The sequence below is a fragment of the Pseudophryne corroboree genome, chromosome 4, assembly GCF_028390025.1.
Source record: "Pseudophryne corroboree isolate aPseCor3 chromosome 4, aPseCor3.hap2, whole genome shotgun sequence".
Lineage (NCBI taxonomy): Eukaryota > Metazoa > Chordata > Amphibia > Anura > Myobatrachidae > Pseudophryne > Pseudophryne corroboree.
This window is the reverse complement of record NC_086447.1, coordinates 357,394,596-357,418,551: the sequence shown is the minus strand read 5'-3', so window position 1 is coordinate 357,418,551 and position 23,956 is coordinate 357,394,596. Positions and strand designations below refer to the sequence as shown.

The following is a 23,956-nucleotide window of genomic DNA, read 5'->3' as shown; positions in this document are numbered from 1 at the left end:
ACATCCAGGATGACATAGAGGTACTGTCTGGCTTTACAGTGTTAGATATGTGTTAACATTGCATTAGCCTATTTGTACCATACTTGCCTACATTTAAAGTCTCCTCTCCGGGAGAAGCTCGGAGAGGGGACACTGCTTGGCTTATTTTTTTTGGGGGGGGGAGCGGGACTGGAAATATCATAAGTCTCCGGCAACTTATGGAAGAGGAGGTAAGTATAATTTCTACATAATATATAGTAATGAAGTGTTATATAAAGAGTGTCACTTCTTATAGCTCATGGCTGTGATGAGTCCCCACATAACGGGGCGTATGCTATGCATACACTCCCGCTATGTATTCACTTCAGTGGAAACCAGTGGGCGCTTGTCCATTGAAGTCTGTGGGAACCGGGTAGCGATGTTTATGGGGCGGCATGCTGCGCTGCATATGCATTGTGGCCCCGCTACAGAACGCAGCAACAATGCAGCGGGACACATCTATAGATGAGAGAATCATGTATTCATAGTGTTACTGCATGTGTCCTCATACATGTAGCCTCAATACGCTATGCAGTGAGAGGTGCCTGGTGCAGGTGAGCCACCAGGTCCCGTGCAGCTCTGCTAGCATCTCGTTTCTTGCAAGAAATACATCTTTATTGTGACTAGGGTGCACTGGGAGACTGTGCTGATCAATTTCATATTCGACACTTGTATATCTGTGTTCAACTGAATCTGGATACAAAGCACAATGGAATTTATGATGGAAATAAGCTGCAGCAGCTGCATCATAGGAGCATGTATACAGCTTCAGAGACTCAGGACCTCATTCAGAGATGGACGCAGATCGTTGCATCTGCAACAAGATCTGCATTCATCTTCTTACATGCTTTGAGGATGCATTGATTTAAGGCTGACCCCTGCCTCTGGCAGGTGGTCCACCACTATTTTTTTTTATTTGAGCGACTGCATGTGACGTCATGCAGCCGCCTTATAAACGTTTGCATCATGCCCCCCCCTTTTGGCCACGACACCCTGCAATGCCAAAACGCCGCTCCCCATCTAACGGTGAATTGACCATTGCATTATCTACTGGACTCTCTCCACATGTAAGAGACTCTTGTTACAATCTTACTTAATACCAAACAAGGGTATACCTTTGGAATGGACTCCTGCAATGAAATACTGATATATTTCCTGATATTCAGGGTAATTTATACCTCTTTTTAATATAGTACATGAATTCATGTTATTCCAAGGGAGATATTAAATTGTTTGAAAAGTCATTTGGGTGTCTGTTTTTTTCCTATCTAATAGGAAAAAAACAGACACCCAACCGACTTTTTAAACAATTGAATTCCGCCCCAAGTGTTTTATATGCATAATATATTTTGTGGTTTTTATTAAATTGTTAGTCTTTTAAAAACAATTTTTTTGTTAAGAGCCACTTGTGATCCAGTGCTGTATCTGCATACCAAGAACTTTCTTTGTCTCGCTGCCTTAAACTGGTTAACTCAGAGGCGGGCAATGAGGTCAGTGGCTGGTGAGGCACTACAGCCATAGTGTCCGTCGAGTCCAGCCGATGACCCCTACCACCACCGAGCCGATACCCACTACTGCACCTTAGCCGATACCCACTACCGCCGCATATAGTTTAATGTTAATATAATTAAAACAAATCCTAGATGAAGCCCCACCGCTCCCCAAAATCTGACACTGCCCAATCACTTCTTCCTCAGTGACAGGGGCATGCTTTCATATGGGCTGAAAGCACGCCCCTGTCAAAGAGGCACTTATACTTGTGCCACTTACAGGGATTTTTTTAATGGACTTTTGCTGCCCAATGCTTGGCCCTGCCCCCCGCTTCTGGCCCTTTCACATTGACAGCGGGAGGCACCAAGAGCAGTGCATCCGAAACACCATTAAAGCTGTTTTTTACAAAGGTAAAAATTATTAAAATAATACAACGCTAAAGCATATACTTATGACACAGAAAATGTGTCATAAGTATCTTCTTTGTATTATTTTAATCATTAATGACACACAAACAAACAAAAACATAAAATTGGTCAGCAGTGCCGATGAATCAGCTGGGGGTTTCTAGTTACTCAACTGCCCCCCCCCCCTTGCGTGCACATCAGGTCTGGGCTAAATATTTAGCATGTGCAGACATAATACTGTCAACCTTTTCGTGTTAGGCCAACAAAAGTCACTGTGACTCCAAGGGGCAGATTTGTGCGTTTAGTTTGAAAACCTTGCAGTGCAATGTTTTTCCGCAGCCTAAAGGTTTTTCCCCCAGAGCCTGATTTTTCCTAAAATCTTTATTTTTAGGAAAAATCATCGGAACTGCTGTGGCATGCCTGCAGCACCTCCCCACCCCCACCTCCCCTGTGACTAATTAAGTAATTGGAAGGTTCCAATTAGTTTAATTAGTCCTTAAATACTCACCTTACAAAGTGGCGTCATCTGCCTCCAGCCTGTCGGGACCCAGTCTACTGCAGCAGCGGCGTGTGTGAGCATGTGTGAGTGTGTGTGAGACCCCTGTCAGGTGTGTGTGTGTGTGTGATACCCCCGGTGTGTCCGGAGGCAGCAGCAGTGAGAACTACATCTCCCAGCAATCACCTTACTCCCAGCATGTGCCTCCCCAGGGGAAAGATGGAGGGGAGATAACCGAGAGCTGCAGAGACCACCGGACCAGTAACTATCAGCCTTTTTTTCTCTTGCACCACACGATTTTCAAAGTTTTTTAATTGGATACCATAGTTATAGGGAGCGCGCATACCCACAGTAAACCAAAATAGGGTGCATGGTCCGCAAGTTTTTTTTGTGGGCAAAACCTCAAGGATGATTGGCTATCCCTGTAGGGACCTTATTCACAGGAAGCTAACAGTCACCAACTGCCTTGGGGGACGAACACACACAGAGTTTAGGGGTCTATTTGCTAAGCGTTTGATGTAGATAAAGTGGATGTAAATAAAGTACCAGCCAACCAGCTAAAAAATGTAATTTATCAAACAGAGCCTCTGGAATGGCAGTTAGGAAGTGATTGGCTGGTACTTTATCTCCATCCACTTTATCTCCATCTACAACTTAAGGTTCCCATACACCTAAAGATTTATCTTCCAATCTGGCTGGCTGGAACAAAAATCTGTTAATGGATGGGAGCAAATGACAGTTGACCATTTGAAATCGTCAACTGTCATTTGTTCCCATCCATGTCATTTTCTCCTATCCACTACCAGATCTTCATTCCAACCAGCCAGATTAGAAGATAAATATTTCGGTCTATGTCTACCTTTATTAAATAGACGCCTTAATCTTATAATTTTCCCACCTATCACGATCTGGCAACTGGCACTAATCCAAGCACTATTGTGCTTCATACTGTATGTGTTTAAAACTAATTCCTGTGAAGTTAAAGGGGTAGCCCAGCATCTGTTATACACTTTTGGGGGGTTTCAATTGTTTGAAAAGTCAGTTGGGTGTCTGTTTTTTCCTATCTAATAGACAGAAAAAACAGACTCCCAACCGACTTTATAAACAATTTAATTCGCCCCCTTTGAGTGGTCTGCAATGTGGAAAAAGACACAATTTGTAGATCAAAAGAAGCTATGCTTCACCTCTCAGAGCTCCTCAGTTGGGCTTTGGCTTCCTGTGCCAAATCTATAAGCAGTTTACCAATCTAATATGGAATACTGACTGTTGTTTGGAACAGAATTCTATGCCGATAACTGTACACAGGCAGCCGATGCTATTTCATGGACAGCAGCAAAACAAATGTAAGGATGTATGCATGATCCATAATCTGCCATGTCTCTAAACTCCCTATTACATTCCGATGTGTCATTTGTTTATGACGTATAGGCATATACAAAACGTAAAAATAATTTGATAACTACGAAAAACAAAAAGGAAATTAAAGTTAGTGAAAAGTAAAATGTTGCTATATTTTTGTACCTGCTTTTGTTACTCTAAACCGAAAATCAGAGAGTCCCTGCCTGTATAAACAGGGACAAGACAATAAATTGAGATTCCATGATGAGGGCGCAGGCTGAGCATGAATCCAGTTGAGACACTGCATACGACTGTTACCAAGAGTTGTACTATTCAGTGAATATATCCAGAGCCCTCGTAAATCTGCAGGAAAGGTAAACAGCAATTACGGATGGCAAATACATGTGAGCACAGTTATACAGACTGGATGTGTAAGACAACAAATATACTGTAGAAAAGAGACTAGTTTAAAATGGTTAAAATTATCCAACAGGACAAAAATATTATTAAAAGTGAAACTTCCCCTGCTCCACATATAAATGAATGACAGATATTAGTAATTTTGTTATTGATTGCACTGTCACAATATTGGTGGCAGTTGGGAGGTATGCCAATGTCAGGGTACTGTTTTGCAGCTGGCATGTTCATTAGACTTACAGGAGGTTGGAAGGTATTTCCATAAACACACTATACTGAAATAAGTATCAGGTGGCAGAAGACTGCTGGATTTGGTCCAGTTGAAGATTATAAGAAAAAGGATAAGCACATGAGGGTAGAGGGCCCTACTCGTGAGATCTTACATTCTAAAGGGGGGGGGGGGTAGACAGACAAGGGTAACACAGATGGGGTACCTAGAGAGCGTGGAACAGAGGGTTAGGATGACATTTGTCTGGGTTTGGTGAAGAAGTGGGTCTTGAGAGCCAGTTGAAGTTGTAGAGAGGTGGAGAGTCTGAGGGGGAGAGGTAGGGAGTTCCAGATAAGGCGAGCAGCACGTGAAAAATCTTGGAGGTAGGAGTGGGAGGAAGTAATCAGTAGGCAGGAGAGTCGACATGCATTAACAGAGCGAAGAGGACGGGTGGGAGTGTAAAGGGAGATAAGGCCAGAGATGTAAATGAGAGAGAAGTGGGTGAGGGCTTTGTAAGTGAGTGTGAGAAGCTTGAAATGGATTCTGAAAGGGAAGGGAAGCCAGTGAAGGTCTTGTAAGAGAGGAGAGAGGAGAGATGGACATAGTGCATTTTGTGAGGAAAATGAGCCGGGCAGCAGCACTGAGGATAGATTGGAGTGGAGAGAGGTATTTGTCAGGAATGCCAGTCAGGAGGAGATTACAGTAGTCCAGTCTGGAGATGACCGGTGAGTGGATAAGGGTCTTAGTAGAATCCTAGGTCAGAAAGGGTCTGATCCTGGAAATATTTTTTACATGAAAACAGAAGGTTTGTGAGAGGTGCTGAATGTGTGATTTGAAGGAGAGGAAGGAGTCCAGAATTACACCAAAACAGCGCACTTTGTGGCTAGAGGATATACCCAAATCTAACTCTCTCTGCACATGTTATATCTGCCTCCCCTGCACTGCACATGGTTTTGACCATCTGCTAACAAATTTGCTGCTACGATCAGGTCGAAATTAGGCCCAAAGACAGACAGACTATGCTGTCTTTGATAATGACCATAACTAATGATCAGTCTGAATTTAATTAATCAAATTAATGAACTAGAATGAATGTGAGTCCTTAGTAGAGATGCCACTCATCCCTGAGATCCCTGAGATCCGAACCCTACCAAACCTCCTTACCCGAGTCCGGATCCGAGTCAGGCTCGGGTTTTCCTGCCTGACTCGGAAACCCGAACAAGGCAAAACGTCATCATCCTAATGTCGGATTCTCGCGGGGTGTGGACTCCATTTAAGGACCGCGCGTCGCCACCATTTTAACTCCAGTCTCGGAGAGAGTAGTGAGAGGACGTGTCTACGTCCTCAGTGTCTGTGTTGGCGGGACAGTGGGGTGGCAATTTCAGTGCTGTCTTGTGCTGCTCAGTCCAGTGTAGTGTCTTATGCAGCATCAGTCCAGCCCGTCACAGTGGTGGTGTCTTCTGCTGCTATATGTCCCCAGTGCTGCTGTATAAGTCCCTTGCAGTTTTGCTGTGTTGTCTTGCTTCAGACCAGGAGTAGTGTCTTGTGCAGCATCAGTCCAGTGACCAGTCACAGTGGTGGTGTCCTCTGCTACCATATATCCAGTGCTGCTGACTGCTGTATAAGTCCCTTGCAGTTTTGCTGTGTTGTCTTGCTTCAGACCAGGGGTAGTGTCTTGTGCAGCATCAGTCCAGTGACCAGTCACAGTGGTGGTGTCCTCTGCTGCCATATATGCGGTGTAGCTGTATAAATCCCTTTCATTGATACTGTGTTGTCCTGCATCAGACCATGTGTGTGTGCCATATGTGTCTTGTGCAGCATCAGTCCAGTGACCAGTCACATTGGTCGTGTCCTCTGCTGTCATATACCCAGTGTTACTGCCATATAATTCCCGTCATACTGGCGTATAATTCCAGTGATATTGCTGTATAATTCCTGTGATACTGGTGTATAATTCCCATGATACTGCCGTATAATAACCGTGATACTGCCATATAATTCCAGTGATATTGCCGTATAATTCCAGTGATATTGCCGAATAATTCCAGTGATATTGGCGTATAATTTCCATGATACTGCCGTGTAATTCAAGTGATATTGCTATATAATTACAGTGATATTGCCATATAAATCCTGTGATACTGGCGTATAATACCTGTGATACTGGCGAATAATTCCGGTGATACTGGCGTATAATTCCTGTGATACTGTTGTATAATTCCTGTGATACAGCCGTATAATTCCTGTGATACTGGCGTATAATTCCTGTGATACTGGCGTATAATTTCAATGATATTGCTGTATAATTCCTGTGATACTGGCATATAATTCGAGCGATTTTGCCGTATAATTCCAGTGATATTGTCGTATAATTCCCGTGATACTGGCGTATAATTCCTGTGATACTACCGTATAATTCCAGTGACATTGCTGTATAATTCCTGTGATATTTCCGTATAATTCCAGTGGTACTGGTGTATAAGTCCAGTGATCCTGCTGTATAATTACAGTGATCCTGCCGTATAATTACAGTGATCCTGCAATATAATTACAGTGATCCTGCCATATAAATCCAGTGATCCTGCTGTATATGTTCATTGATACTGCCGTATATGTCCAGCGGTACTGCCGTACAAATCCAGTGATCCTACAGTATAATTCCAGTGATCCTGCTGTATAATTCCAGTGATCCTGCCGTATAATTCCAGTGGTACTGACATATAAGTCCAGTGATCCTGCCGTATAATTACAGTGGTACTGGCGTATAAGTCCAGTGATCCTGCCATGTAATTACAGTGGTACTGGCGTATAAATCCAATCCAGTGATACAGTCGTATATGTCCAGTGATACTGCCATATATGTCCATTGATACTGCCGTATATGTCCAGTGATGCTGCCGTTTAATTCCATATAACTCCATATAATTCCGTATAAATCCAGTACAGTGGTCCTGCCATATAAATTCAGTGGTGCTGTCCTGTGCTGTATATTATTTACTCCAAATAAAGAGGCTATTAATATTTAATCCAAATAATTTTCACAGTGTTTGCCCTGTGTAGTGTAGGGGTACGCTCTTCTGTACCGCATATTGGTGGTCATTCCGAGTTGATTGCAGCCAGCAACTTTTTTTTCTGCTGTGATCAACTAGTCCACGCCTATGGGGGAGTGTATTTTAGCTTAGCAGGGCTGCGATTGCTTATGCAGCCCTGCTAAGCTAAAAAAATTTCAAGCAGAACTAGACTAGCCTTGGACATACTTACCCTTTGCGACGATCTCAGCGATGCTGGGGTCGGCTTTAACGTCAGACATCCAACCTCCGTTCTCCTGGACACGTCTGTGTTTTCTTCACCACTCCCTGAAAACGGCAGGTAATGGTTCGGTGATGCCCAGGAACGCCTTCTTTCTGTCAATCATCTTGCGGTCGTCTCTGCGACCGCTTTCTTCGTTGTGCACGCCATAACCCAGCGACCATTGTTATATAACTCCAGAAAAATTTGGAGGATAAAATAGGGAAAGATCAAGAATGACTTCCTCCTAGTGCTGAAGCTGCTGCCACTAGTCATGACATAGACGCTGAAATGCCATCAACGTCGTCTGCCAAGGTCGATGCCCAATATGATAGTAGAGGGCATGTAAAAATTCAAAAAGCCAAAGTTCAGTAAAAATTCCCAAAATAATACATTTAAATGGTCTGAGGAGAAATGTAAACTTGCCAATATGCCATTTACGACACGGAGTGGCAAGGAACGGCTAAGGCCCTTGCCTATGTTCATGACTAGTGGTTAAGCTTCACATGACAATGGAAGCCCGCATCCTCCCGCTAGAAAAATGATAAGAATTAAGCTGGAAAAAGATCAGATAAGAACTGTGCATTCAAAGATGGTATCACAAATCCCCAAGGAGAGTCCAAGTGTGTCGGCGGTTGCGATGCCTGACCTTCCCAACACTGGACAGGAAAAGGTGGCTCCTTCCACCATTTGCACGCCCCCTGCAAGTGCTGGAAGGAGCACCAACAGTCCAGTTTCTGATATTCAAATTGAAGATGTCACTGTTAAAGTACACCAAGATGAGGATTTGGGTGTTGCTGACACTGAGGAGGAAGTTGTCAATGAGGATTCTCATGGTGATGTGGTTTGTTTCAATCAGGCACCGGGGGAGACACCTGTTGTTCATGGGTTGAAGAAGCCCATTGTGATGCCTGGGCAAAATACCAAAAAAGCCACCTCTTCGGTGTGGAATTATTTCTCCACAAATCCTTACAACAGGTGTCAAGCCGTGTGTTGCCTCTGTCAATCTGCAATAAGTAGGGGTAAGGACGTTAACCACCTAGGAACATCCTCGCTTATACGTCACCTGCTGCGCATTCATCAGTTGTCAGTGACAAGTTGTGAAACTTTGGGTGAGAGCGTAAGCAATCCACTGACACCTAAATCCCTTCTTCCTCTTGTACCCAAGCTCCTGCAAGCCACACCACCGACTCCCTCAACGTCAACTTCCTCCTCAGTCAGGAACGTCAGTAGTCCTGCAGGCCATGTCACTAGAAAAGACTGAGGAGTCCTCTCTTAACTGGGATTCCTCCGGAGGATACTTGAGTGTTACACCTGCTGTTGCTGTTGCTGCTGTTGTTGCTGCTGGGAGTCGATCGTCATCTCAGAGGGGAAGTTAGAAGACCAAATGTACTACTTCCAGTAAGCAATTGACTGTCCAACAGTCATTTGTGAGGAAGATGAAATATGACAGCAGTCATCCTTTTGCAAAGCGGATAACTGAGGCCTTGACAGCTATGTTGGTGTTAGATGTGTGTCCGGTATCCACCATTAGTTCAGTGGGACTTATAGAATTGTTTGAGGTACTGTGTCCTTGGTATCAAATCCCATCTAGGTTCCACTTCACTAGGCAAGCGATACCGAGAATGTACACAGACATCAGAAAAAGTGTCCTCAGTGTCCTACAAAATGCAGATGTACCCACTGTCCACTTAACCATGGACATGTGGAGAAGTGGAAGAGGGCAGACTAAGGACTATATGACTGTGACAGCCCACTGGGTAGATGTATGGCCTCCCGCAGCAACAACAGCAGTGGCACCAGTAGCAGCATCTCGCAAACGCCAACTCGTTCTTAGGCAGGCTACGCTATGTATCACCGCTTTCCGTAAGAGGCACACCACTGACAATCTCTTACGGAAACTGAGGGACATCATTGCACAATAGCTTACCCCAATTAGACTCTCCTGGGAATTTGTGATATCGAACAACGCCACCAATATTGTGCGTGCATTACATCTGGGCAAATTCCAGCACGTCCCATGTTTTGCACATACAATTAATTTGGTTGTGCAGAATCTTTTGAAAAATGACAGGGGCGTGCAGAAGATGCTGTCGGTGGCCCGTAAAATTGCGGGCCACTTTCGACATTCAGCCACCGTGTGCCGAAGACTGGAGTGTCATCAAACACACCTGAACCTGCCCTGCCATCACCTGAAGCAAGGGGTGGTAATGAGGTGGAATTCAACACTCTTCAACACTCTATATGCTTCAGAGGATGGAGGAGCAGCAAAAAGCCATTCAAGCCTATACATCCACCTATGATATAGGCAAAGGAGGGGTAATGCACCTGACCCAAGCGCAGTGGAGAACCCTTCCAACCCTTCGAACTTGCCACACGTGAAGTTAGCTCAGACACTGCCAGCTTGAGTCAGGTCATTCCACTCATCAGGCTTTTGGAGAAGCAGCTGGAGAAATTGAAGGAGGAGCTAAGACAGAGCGATTCCGCAAAGTGTGTGGGACTTGTGGATGGAGCCCTTCATTCGCTTTGCCAGGATTCAAGGGTGGTCAATCTGTTGAAATCAGGGCACTGCATTTTGGCCACTGTGCTCGATCCTAGGTTTAAAGCCTATGTTGTATCTCTCTTTCCAGCAGACACAAGTATGCAGAGGTTCAAAGGCCTGCTGGTGAGTAAATTGTCAACTCAAGCGGAATGTGACCTGTCAACAGCTCCTCCTTCACTTTCTCCTGCCACTGCACTGGGGCTGCGAGGAAAAGATAAGATTTCCTAGCCCACTTGCTGGCAGTGATGCTGGGCAGTCAGGAGCGAGTGCTGACATCTGGTCCGGACTGAAGGACCTGCCAACGATTACTAACATGTCTACTGTAACTGCATATGATTCTGTCACCATTGAAAGAATGGTGGACGATTATATGAGTGACAGCATCCAAGTAGGCATGTCAGACAGTCCGTATGTATACTAGCAGGAAAAAGCGGCAATTTGGATCCCCTTGCACAAACTAACTTTATTTTACCTAAGTTGCCCCCCCTCCAGTGTGTACTCCGAAAGAGTGTTTAGTGCAGCCGGTAACCTTGTCAGCGATCGGTATAGGAGGTTACTTCCACAAAATGTGGAGAAGATGATGTTCATCAAAATTAATTATAAATTTCTCCGGGAAGACCTTGACCAGCAATTGCCTCCAGAAAGTACACAGGGACCTGTGATGGTGGATTCAAGTGGGGACGAATTAATACTCTGTGAGGAGGAGGATGTACACAGTGGAAGGGGTGAGGAATTGGAGTATGAGGTAAACATCTTGCCTCTGTAGAGCCAGTTTGTGCAAGGAGAGATTGATTGCTTCTTTTTTGGTGGGGGCCCAAACAAACCAGTCATTTCAGCCAGTCATGTGGCAGACCCTGTCACTGAAATGACTGGTTTGATAAAGTGTGCATGTCCTGTTTATACAACGTAAGGGTGTGCGGGAGGACTCAAGGACAATTCCATCTTGCACCTCTTTTTCTTCTTTGCATCATGTGCTGTTTGGGGACTATTTTTTTTTAAGTGCCATCCTGTCTGCCACTGCAGTGCCACTCCTAGATGGGCCAGGTGTTTGTGCCGCACACTTGTGTTTCTTAGCTTAGCCATTCAGCTACCTCATTTGCACCTCTTTTTCTTCTTTGCATCATGTGCTGCTAATTGCCATCCTGTCTGCCACTCCTAGATGGGCCAGGTGTTCATGACGCACACTTGTGTCGCTTAACTTAGTCATACAGCTACCTCATTGGACCTCTTTTACTTCTTTGCATCATGTGCTGTTTGGGGCCTATTTCTTTTAAGTGCCATCCTGTCTGCAACTGCAGTGCCACTTCTAGATGGGCCAGGTGTTTGTGCTGAACACTTTTGTCGCTTAGCTTAGCCATACAGCTACCTCATTGCACCTCTTTTTATTATTTGTACGATGTGCTGTTTAGGGCCTATTTTGTAAACCTGCCATCCTGTCTGCCACTGCAGTGCCACTCCTTGATGAGCCAGGTGTTTGTGCAGCACACTTGTGTCTCTTAGCTTAGTCATCCAGCCACCTCGGTGCAACCTTTTGGCCTAAAAACAATATTGTGAGGTGTGATATGTTCAGAATAGACTGGAAATGAGTGGAAATGATTGTTATTGAGGTTAATAATAATGTAGGAGCAAAATTATCCCCACATTCTGTGATTTTAGCTGTTTTTATGTTTTATTTTAAAAAATCATCCATATCTAAAACGAAAACCAAAACACGAGAGGGTGGTTTTGCCAAAACCAAGCCAAAACCAAAACATGAGCGGGGAATTAGAACCAAAACACAAAACACGAAAAGTGCCCACCGCACATCTCTAGTCCTGAGTAACAATGTTTTTTTGGAACAATATATGCCTACTGTTGTGTGGGTATGCGGTTTTTACAGGAAAGCACATGGCCTGGCAGTCTTGGACAGCAAAATACTGCAGTTCCAGACAGGAGGAACTTTTGAATCTTCATGGCGCAATTCATATAGGAATGCATATTTTTACTAATGTAATAAAAACATTATAATATATGATAGTGGCTTATGTAATAAATAAAGTCCCTGTAGCACCTAACTCTTTTTGAAGGCACAAATGTGTCTTAGCCAAGTAGTAATTTACAGTAAAAAGAAAAAAGAATCAGTGAAATGAATTACCTGTTATGGTTGTACTAAGGTTGGGTGTACATTTGCCCATATATTGTTTGCACAACCGATGAGTGATACACAGATGTGTCCTCACACATCTTTGCTGCGATTCGTACCATAGCGCTACTCACAAAGGGAACCATAAGCATTGAGGCTGCAGCGGGGTAGCAGTGCCACCGCTGCACGACATTACTGGGGAAGCCGGCAGCACTTATTAGGAATGGTTAGCGGGAAGCTGTGTTTAACCACTGCATTAGCGTACTCCTGCTATTAGTAGCAAGACAATGGTGTGCGACCTCCACGTTGTATGTATTGCGGCAGCGCCCCGTCATGATGCCATTTCTGGAAAAAATGTGTGAGAACACATCTGTATTGGCTGGCCCATTGGCCGGTGTGTACACCAGATATATCTATGAACCACATCATTCACAAACATATTAGGTCAGCCCTGCAGCACAGCTGATGCCAATATATCTTGCAGATATACAGTGCATCCGGAAAGTATTCACAGCGCTTCACTTTTTCCACATTTTGTTATGTAACAGCCTTATTCCAAAATGAAATAAATTTATTTTTTCCCTCAAAATTCTACATACAATACCGCATAATGACAATGTGAATAAAGTTTATTTGAGATTTTTGCTAATTTATTAAAAATAAAAAAATAAGAAATCACATGTACATAAGTATTCACAGCCTTTGCCTAATAGTTTGTTGATGCACCTTTGGCAGCAATTACAGCCTTAAGTCTTCTTGAATATGATGCCACAAGCTTGGCACACCTATCTTTAGGCAATTTCGCCCAGTCCTCTTTGCAGCACCTATCAAGAGCCATCAGGTTGGATGGGAAGCGTTGGTGCACAGCCATTTTCAGATCTCTCCAGAGATGATCAATCGGATTCAAGTCTAGGCTCTGGCTGGGCAACTCAAGGAAATTCACAGAGTTGTCCTGAAGCCACTCCTTTGATATCTTGGCTGTGTGCTTAGGGTTGTTGTCCTGCTGAAAGATGAACCGTCGCCCCAGTCTGAGGTCAAGAGCGCTCTGAAATAGGTTTTCATCTAGGATGTCTCTGTACATTGCTGCATTCATCTTTCCCTTTATCCTGACTAGTCTCCTAGTTCCTGCCACTGAAAAACATCCCCACAGCATGATGCTTCCACCACCATACTTCACTGTAGGGATGGTATTGGCCTGGTGATGAGCGGTGCTGGTTTCCTCCAAACATGACGCCTGGCATTCACACCAAAGAGTTCAATCTTTGTCTCATCAGACCAGAGAATTTTGTTTCTCATGGTCTGAGAGTCCTTCAGCTGCCTTTGGCAAACTCCAGGCAGGGTGCCATAGGATTTTTACTAAGGAGTGGCTTCCATCTGCCCACTCTACCATACAGGCCTGATTGGTGGATTGCTGCAGAGATGGTTGTCCTTCTGGAAGGTTCTCCTCTCTCCACAGAGGAATGCTGTAACTTTGACAGAATGACAATCAGTTTCTTGGCCACCTCCCTGACTAGGGCCCTTCTCCCCCAATCGCTCAGATTTGCCGGCCGGCCAGCTCTAGTAAGAGTCCTGGTGGTTCCAAACGTTTTCCATTTATGGATGATGGAGTCCACTGTGCTCATTGGGACCTTCAATGCAGCAGATATTTTTCTGTACCCTTCCCCAGATTTGTGCCTGTCTCAGAGGTCTACAGACAATTCCTTTGACTTCATGCTTGGTTTGTGCTCAGACATGCACTGTCAAGTGTTGGACCTTATATAGACAAGGGTGTGCCTTTCCGAATCATGTCCAATCAACTGAATTTACCACAGGTGGACTCCAATTAAGTTGTAGGAACATCTCAAGGATGAGACCTTGATCCACCTGATCTCAATCTTGCACTTCATGGCAAAGGCTGTGAATACTTATGTACATGTGATTTCTTAGTATTTTATTTTTAATAAATTAGCAAAAATCTCAAAAAAACTTTTTTCACTTTGTCATTATGGGGTATTACGTGTAGAATTTTGAGGACAAAAATGAATTTATTCCATTTTGGAGTAAGGCTGTAACATAACAAAATGTGGAAAAAGTGAAGCACTGTGAATACTTTCCAGATGCACTGTATTGTTACATATGTGGGCATGTATGGTTGTCCAACCAAACGAGCACTATGTCAGTAGCAGATTCCATTGAATATGATGTTAAAGGTGGGTGGTCAGATTTACATGGGGTCTGCTGGTCAGACACATGGGGCGGGTGATTGTAAGTGGGTATACACAAGATTGATTGTGCATAAACCCTACCAATCGTCGTTAGTTCAGTCAGCCTCACAGCAGTCAGGACACTGAAGTGATGCTTTTATGCTTCCCTGGACCAACAGTTTGGTAGGAGAAGTGATTCTCCACAGTACACAACATTAGAATGTGTGTGTGCACCTACTGTACTTTAACAATGCATGAGGCAGACCAATGGGCAGGCAATGAAATGCATATTCCATTCTGAAAATAAACCCCTCTGTTTAAAGTGGTGCATACTTTACAAATGTACATCCGTGTTATTTCCACCCCTCTGTTTGTTTCAAACCTTTGTTTCATACCTGAATTGCTTCCTATATAGTGGTTTGGACGGTATATATTCACAGATGTATTATCATTTCTGAAGAAATTGTCACTGTTCCCACTAAACAGAGAAAGAAACATAATTAGTTGTAAAAAAAAACCCTGCTAGATTGTCAAGTAATGAAGATGTTGCTTGACATATATACAGTATAAGAATTAAAGTTTAGCTTAACAGGGTCATCTTTATCCTTATGCTTTTGTTCAGTTTTATGACTTCAGCAATGTACAGTGCTACATAATACCTTGGTGTTTTAAAATAAAGGATAATAATAATAACAATAACAATAATAATAATAATAACAACAAAAACAACATTTAGGGGCCTACTTATTAACATTATTTTTACTAAAATAATGTGAAAATGGGTGTTTTCACAGAGTAGAAACATTATATAAAGCCACACTAAATGACTTTAGATCTATATGCCTATCAAATAGTAAGACAAAGAGCAATCTAAATAAATGGGAAAAGCAGGCTATAAAAAACTGATAGAGGACTCCTCTATTGTAATCAGGGAAGCGGATAAGGAAGGTGGTTTAGTCATACAAAATAGAGAAGAATATATAAAGGAAGCACACAGACAGTTGTGCAATGAACAGTTTTACCAAACACTGACAGACGACCCCACCTCCCTTTATCTAAGTGAATTATATAGTCTGCTTATTGATGCACTAGAAGATGGGGTTATCTCCAAGGAGGAGTTTACATTTTTATTTCCTTCTTTTCCAACTATTCCTATATACTATCACTTATCCAAAATTCACAAGTCCCTCACTGCACCCCCTGGATGTTCCATTATTTCGGGTGTTAATCCGCTTACTTATTTTCTTTCTGCTTATGTTGATAGGTATCTGCAGCCGCGTGTCTCTTGGTTGAGGTCACACGTCCGTGACACTATGCACTTTTTACAATGAATTCAAAATATTTAATGGAAATCTTCATATCTTTTTGCAACACTGGATGTTGTGGGCCTGTACACCAATATCCACCATGGACTTGGTGTGCAGGCCATAAGGAATGTTTTAGATCGGGCTGGTGACCTCACGGAGAGACACAGGAGCTTTCTACTAGATTCTATTTAGTTTATTCTTCACATAATAATTTTCTTTTTTCTAACACTTTTTATCGTCAGATTATGGGCACAGCCATGGGGACCAGGTTTGCGCCAAGCTAGGCAAACCTATATGTGGGGGGAATGGAGGAGGAGCTTATTTGGGGGAGCAGGCATGGCGCCAATCTGGTCCTCTATGGCCGGTTCATAGACGATCTATTTATTATTTGGGATGGGGATTCTAGTTCTTTCACTGATTTTGTTCATTATCTAAACACCAACACTTATAATTTACTTTTCACTTCTAATGTTAGTTCTAATAAACTTACCTTCTTGGACATAGCCCTTGAAATAGTGAATAATCAAATTCAAACATCTAATTTTGTGAAGGATGTGGGCAGTAATGCTTACTTAAATTATAGAAGTACGCATCATGTTGCATGGAAAACAACATACCCAAAGGGAAACTACTACGGTTACATAGGAATTGCTCTACTATGGAGTCTTTAACTGAACAAGCAAAATCATTATTGGAAACCATTAAATGTAAAGATTATCCTCAATATTTATTGGATTTAGCTCTAAAAGAATTAATGGATATCGATGGGCAATCTTTATTATGCCCAAAGGATAAAAATATGTCAAAATTAGACAATAGAGAATGGGCATTCATTACCAAATATAATTCTAGAACAAATGATATTAAATCCGTAGTAAAACGTAATTTTCATATACTCAGAAGTGATCCCATTTTGTGTGACATTTTACCACTTAAGCCCAATTTTATTTTTAAAAGAAATAAATCATTAAAGACTTAATTGACACCAAGCCAATTAAAAATATAGGAAAAGGATAGGGGTATGGAGAAAATATGGTTAAAAAGTAATATCAAAGGCTTTTATAGATGTGAGGCAACTAGATGTACAACATGCACACATGCTTGCAATAAGACTACCATGATATCCCTTCCTATGGAGGGGAGGAATTTCTCCATCACAATTTAACCCCTATTTCGACACTTGGGTGTGAATCTCCTTGACAATGTGCCTCCACCAAAGCTATGTAATTGATAATATTTACTGGCGAGCTTGGGATCGCCTACTGTATACCCAGGGTGTCACCTGCTACTCTTCTATTATATGGTACTGCTATCCCTTATATATAGACCAAGAATCTTTTTGTACTAACATATGACACTATGAGGGATTCTTATGTTATCATTTGCTTCCTTTTCAGGTTATATGAATATGAATATGACTCCACAGGTAAGTTACCCAAGGGTTTTCGTTGTTTTTTTTTGTTTTACTGTCATTAACAAATCAATAACAATACATCAGTAAAAGGAAGGTGCTTATACAATAACCTTAACAAATACTCTTACCCTCTTTATACAATGAAAATGCATGCAACACAAAAATGTAAAGTGCATTTCATAGTCCATTGGACTATTAAGCCGGGTAGGTAAAACATTTAAAGGCTTACAGATATATTGATAAACATAGTATGCAATATGATCTATATGATATTTGTGCACAAATAACTGAATAACTATGCTAACGGTCCTTAGTTTCTTATAATGTTCTCGCACTATGCATCCACGGTGAAATCTGATTTCCACAGGCCCACTAGCAATGTCTTTGCAATTACCAGATGCTATTCCATACAGCAATGTTATTATATCATTTCAAGTGCTCCTGTGATAGTAGCTCCCCTACCCAATGAATATAAAGAACACTCGTCGTTTTCTCCACACCAGCAGAAGTATACGGTTAGTCTAGGCTGAAGGTTTCCGTAGGATATAGCGCTAAGGACAGACTATACACTCCCGGTGTGGACGCCCTTGTTCTACTGTCCAGGCGATACAAGTTACTTAATTTTACTTAATGGCGATAGTGTGCCTATTAGAAAGGTTCTTTTGCTACCTAAGTTGTCACACCTTTGCTACTATCTTCTTTCACTTGAGCCCACAGATCTCTCATGCCATCGGTCTCTCTACATATCCTCTCCCTGTATCCCAGACCAAGGCGGACTGATAACTGGAAGTGTCCTAACTTGCTTGGGGGTGCCTTTGGTGAATCATTAAGTATAGGCAGGAGGCGTATTGTATCGGTCTCCCTGCCCTCTCTCCACTTCGCTATTAACTGTCCCTGGCTTCCCCACAATCAACGAGTAGTCACAGTTTAACGGGCCATGTACTAAGGGCAAACATCTGTGGTACAGCAGTCTGCCCAACTTATGAGTAAAAGCAGTCACTTTCCCTTAGGTAGGTATTAATGTAGTGGGAAAATTGCTAAGGAATAATGTTGGGTGTCTGTCCTCTTGTAGAGCGTCAGCTCTTATTGATGCTTACATCTACTCCGTGGTATAGTGCGTGAACACTGTACGGGGACTGTCTCCACTTATAGTTACGGTGGAGGATTGTTCCGAGACTGCCAGCCACTCCCCCTGACTCCTCCTCCAGGTACTAAGTGGCCTTTCTCCCTCCTCCATGTGCTTACTTGCCTTGGGAGCCTGCCTGCTTATGCTGTGCGGATACCGGAGGTAACCGTTCCTAGTTTACGCTGACACTACCACTCCATGTATCCCTCTTTCTTGCGGAGCTCCGCTCCCATTAACCGGCAGCGATCAGGAGACAACTTGACAGTCCCTTGCCTCTCACCAGGGGTGTCCAGGTACTCTTGGACTCGTCTGCTCTCCGCCTCCGCCACACAGGTAACAGCTGAATCTCCGGTGGCAGCCTCCGTCTCTCCGCTACGTTCAGCGTCGTCATCTCTCGTCTCCTGCACTGCTGCACCGTTTAGTCCCCTTCTCCTCGCGTTCCCCCAATGATCTCTTCCCGAGGGCATCTAGAAGAGTCTCTCAAGTCCCCACATGCAAGGGGGTCCTTTTAGCTTCCACAGCATCCATCCCTTCAGCAGATACCCAGGCACAAATATAACTAATATACAACACTACATTCCCATTAAATATTTACACATTGCCCAGTATATACTCAGTATAGGTGGCCTATATCTTTAGCGCATTACATTCTCCCCCATGGTGAGTACAGGTACCTCAAGGTTCAAGTATGGACATCACCATCTATTCCAATGACATTCCAATCTATTTGACATTGACCTGAAGAATACCCAAAATAGGGCCATGACATTGCCATGTTGGGATGCACTATGAATGGAATTTCCGTGGGAATCCCCAGCTGTTCATAAGTAAGTATCCTAATGGGCTTCCTGACCCTCTATGGCCTAAGTGACATTGTTGGTGTCTCAGCCAAACACCTCTCAGGGTCATCCATGGATACAGGCTCTTCCCTCAATCCCCAATCGCCTTCATTCACCCCACCCCTATCACTCTCTTCATCCTCAGGTTCCCACTGGTTGGATGAGTTACATATTTCAGGTTCCAACTGCTTCCGATCAGTTTCCGACCCACTATAGTCAATATATCGATAGTAATATCCCGGGGCATATTCATCGGAATTACTCTCATTCTCCTCTATCGTGTTTCTCCTATTCTCTGGACTAATATCAGATGCCTGAACATCCCGATCACTAGAGTTGCCGATCCCCTCCCATCGAATGTCTTGGACAATAGGGAGCAGATGCTGTCTATGGTAAGTTACCATAGGCCCCTGTCCATCAGTTGCCATCAGTTGGTAAACCGGGATGTCAGGCAACTGCTTCATAACTATATATGGGGTAGATCTCCATCTATTCCGCAATTTCTGCTTTCTTGGCAATCCTAGAGCTCGGATTAGGACTCTGTCTCCAGGCACCAATCGAGGTTCCTTGACATGACTATCAAATTGAGCCTTGTTTCTTTCTCCCATTTTACACGCTGTATCTGCGGCCAGTTGATATGCGTCTTGAAGCTGCTGGCGCAGCTGCTTGACATAATCACTGTGGGACGAGTGAGAAGCCGTGTTGATTCGGGTTCCTAAGCAAACATCTATCGGTAATCTAGCCTCCCTGCCAAACATGAGGTAGTAGGGGGTATACCCTGTAGACTCATTCCTAGTGCAGTTATATGCATGTACTAAAGGGGCCACATATCGGCTCCATTTATGTTTCCGATGTGAGTCCAATGTCCCTAACATGTTTAATAATGTTCGATTGAACCTCTCGGGCTGAGGGTCCCCTTGTGGATGGTACGGGGTAATGCGAAATTTCTTCATACCACAGCACTGACACAGTTCCCGAATCAATCGACTCTCGAATTCCCTGCCTTGATCAGAATGAATCCTAGCTGGTAAACCGTAATGCACCACTAATTTTTCCCACAGGGTTCTAGCTACGGTTAATGCGGTTTCGTTAACAGTTACATATGCCTGCGCATACCTAGTAAAATGGTCGGTTACTATAAGTATATGGCAGTCCGGTCTTCCTGGCCCATCAAGGGTAAGGAAATCAACGCATATTAAATCCATCGGTCCTGAACTAGTAATATTTATCATTGGAGCTGCATGAGTAGGCAGGGTTTTCCTGAGAATACAATTTCCACATGTACAACAGAAGTGGTCTATGTCTCGATTCATGTATGCCCAGAAAAAATTATCAGATACTAGCCCTTGGGTCTTTTCACATCCCAGGTGACCATGCTGGTCATGTAGGGACGCCAGCAACAACTGTTTATATTTTGTAGGCAGTACTATCTGCATTTTGATATTTCCATCAAATTTAAGAACTTGTCTGTATAACACTCCTTTCCTCACAGTCAACCTCTTTATTTGTCGTAATAACACTATGGCCTTGGGGGACAGCTATGAATGACAGAGGCGTAAGGTAGGATCTTCCATTTGCCGGAAAAGGAGATATATATTCAGGCCATTTCTTTGCTCTTTAGCCAGCTGTTCATGTGTTATCATCCCCAATACTTCCATTTCAATACATCCTATCCAGCAATAGGATGGGGGTAGAGCTAACTCTGAAGCCCCGGAAGTGATGATTGCCGCCACCTCACTATGTCTATCTATGCTGATATGTTGACACAAGCCTTTCACTGCTGCCGCCGGCACTTCATCCCACTCATCTACGGATTCTTGTGCTTCTTCATGTGGCATTTGAGACAATGCATCCGCATCCTGATTATTTACCCCAGGGCGGTACTTTATTGTAAAGTCATAATTGGTCAATGCTGCAAGCCACCTGTGGCCAGTAGCATCCAATTTGGCCGAAGACTGTACATAAGTTAAGGTATTGTTATCTGTTTGTACCAGGAACTGAGCACCATAGAGATAATCATGAAATTTCTCGCTGACTACCCATTTCAGCGCCAGGAACTCCAACTTATGAACCGTATAGTTTCTTTCACTTTTGGATAGTCCTCGGCTTACATAAGCAATGGGCCTAAATTGTTGTTCCTGCCTTTGATATAAGACTCCTCCAAGACCTTCGAAAGAGGCATCTATATGTACCTCATAAGGTAGATCTGGCCGAGCATAGGCTAACACCGGAGACTGGGTTAGACGTTCCTTCAAGGTAGCAAATGCTTCCTCACACTGAATGGTCCACCTATTCCCAAACGACTCCCGGGGTTTATAATAGACATTGGCTCCTTCTTGCTGATTATTCCGGTTTGTGGTGACAGGCGGATATCCTCTGGTTATCTCAGTTAAGGGCTTAGCCACCTTGGAATAGTGAGGCACAAATTTCCTGTAATACCCGCAGAATCCTAAAAAAGATCTCAACTCTTTGAGGTTGTCGGGACTGGGCCAGTTCTTTACTGTGGCCACTTTATCCGGGTCTGTGGCTATCCCTTTATCGACTTACAATATGTCCCAGGTATTTGACAGACGATATACACAATTTACACTTTTCTATGGACAGCTTTAACCCTCTAGCCTGTAATGGTTCAAGCACTTTGAGTAACCTTTCATTGTGTTCCTCCAAATCTTTGCCAAATACAATGATGTTGTCCAGGTACACCAATACCTCCAAATAACACATGTCACCGACGGTTTGTTCCATAGTCCTCTGGAATGTAGCTGGGGCTCCTTTTATTCCTTGGGGCATCTTCAGGAACTCGAAGAATCTGATAGGACAGATGAGAGCTGTTTTGGCCCTATCACCTACACTCATCGGTATCTGATAAAATCCACACCGTAGATCAAGGACAGAGAACCACTTCCTCCCAATGCTTCATTCACTTTTGGCACAGTGTATTTATCCGGCACAGTCCGACTATTCAGAGTGCGATAATCTATACATAAACAAATTTCTCCACTCTTCTTTCGATCAACCACAATAGGTGATGCATACTGGCTCTCGGAATCCGCAATAAAGTTGTTTTCCAGCAAGTTACGTAGATGCGCCTGTACATCTTCGAAATCAGCGGGGGCCAACCTGCGTGATCTTTCCATAAACGCCGTATTATCAGTTAATTTAATGCAATGTTCCACCCCATAGGACGTCCCTAAGTCCCAATCACTTCAGGAAAACACCTCCTCTCTTAAGCGAAGCTGCTCCATTAACAGGTGTTTATTTTCACTATCAATGTCACTTCCCTGGAAACAAGAATTGATATTCCAAATGGTGGATACTTGGTCGGTCCCCTGAGGGAAGTCAGCAACAGCTATGTGGGTACGGCTCTCTATTATATGACACGGGTTTCTACCCGGACCTAACAACTTACTTGACTCTACTTGGTTCCCTCGTTCTTGATTTTCACACCACTTTCCTAGGTTTCTGAACATATGAGTATTGGTTCCCACAATAGCTGACAGTTGGCCATTGTCCCCTGGTGAAATCAGGACAGACCAAGGCGACCAGTAATACAGACTCATTTGGGGCATTGAGTCCTGGTTCTAAGGTGATATGTGTTACGATATAGCCCAAGTATGGATATTTATGCTCGCTTAGGCCCCAGACCGTGAGCCCACTAAGGGGTTGGATGGAACATCCAACAAATTCTCCTGATACCAAGATTCGAATACGATTGACACCTGTGGCCCACTATCCATCAACACCATGCAATCACGGCCATTTATCAGTGCTTTTACCAGTGGTGCATGCCCCATTAGCTGATCAGGGATGGTATCTGACCACTGGGCACTCCCCATTGCTTGCACATTTATTATTGGGGAGCCTGTGGGGGGTTCACAGTACTCCCGTTGGAGTTTTCCAACTGGTCATTTCGTGTCCGACCAAAGTTCTGCGATCTTCCTCTCCTATCTGTTACCGTCATTGGACATTCAAACGATCTGTGCCCGGGCTGTCCACAACTATAACATATTATGGGACCTCGACTGCCACTTCCACGACTCCTTCCTCTACCCGATTCTGAGGGCCAGGATGGCTTAGAGGTGGCTTGGCTCTGGAGAGCGATCAATTGATCTATTTTTTTATTTTGGTCCTCTAGCAATTTGAACAGTCTGTCATCTATAACTGTAGGAGTCGGAGCAGGTATTATAGCCTTAACTCTCTTGATTGTTTTCTCTCTAGCCTCTATCTGCACCTCCCCTAGCTTAACTTCCTTTACTATTTCGGTCAACGAGAGAGGGGGCCCAGACATACAGGTATACCTAAGCCGCTGTTCCACTGGGTTGTTGGTCAGAGCTCCTTTCAGTACTTGTTTCATTCGGCTCTCATCCACTGTCTCCTTAGCGATACCACCTTTTTCAACAATTTTGTAGATCAACCTATCAACTCTGTAAATATACTGAGTCAGTGTCTCCCCTGGCTCCTGATAGGTACGATGCAATCTTGATAGCAGATCTTCTACATCTTCCAGGGTACCGTAGGAAAAATCTAAAGCTTTGATGTAGTCTTAAAGTGTAGCTGTCGATTTACTGCGCCAAGTGGCCTAGATCACCCCCATAGTGGGTCCCCGAAGACTTTCTACTATATGCTGCTTCTTGATATGTTCAGGGCATTGCCACTCCTCCGAGTGTTGAATAGCTGCCTCTCGCCAGGTATCATAGGTTTCTTCTCCAGCTGGCACTGGTGAAATTCCTGAGAAAATCCTTAACCGGCGATAGCCACCT

The 23,956-nt window shown here is 43.6% G+C and overlaps 1 protein-coding gene across 1 annotated transcript in view; it reads right to left on the bottom strand.

The window, feature by feature from the left end:
• LOC134910910 (mucin-3B-like) overlaps window positions 1–23,956 on the bottom strand; it is a 380,580-nt gene that overhangs the window by 72,818 nt on the left and 283,806 nt on the right. Inside the window, exons 41-42 of the mRNA XM_063919296.1 lie at window positions 14,906–14,988; window positions 3,934–4,113 (exon numbers count right to left, since the gene is read on the bottom strand). Coding sequence (XP_063775366.1) covers window positions 3,934–4,113; window positions 14,906–14,988 — 263 coding nt within the window. The remainder of the gene's footprint in view (window positions 1–3,933; window positions 4,114–14,905; window positions 14,989–23,956) is intronic.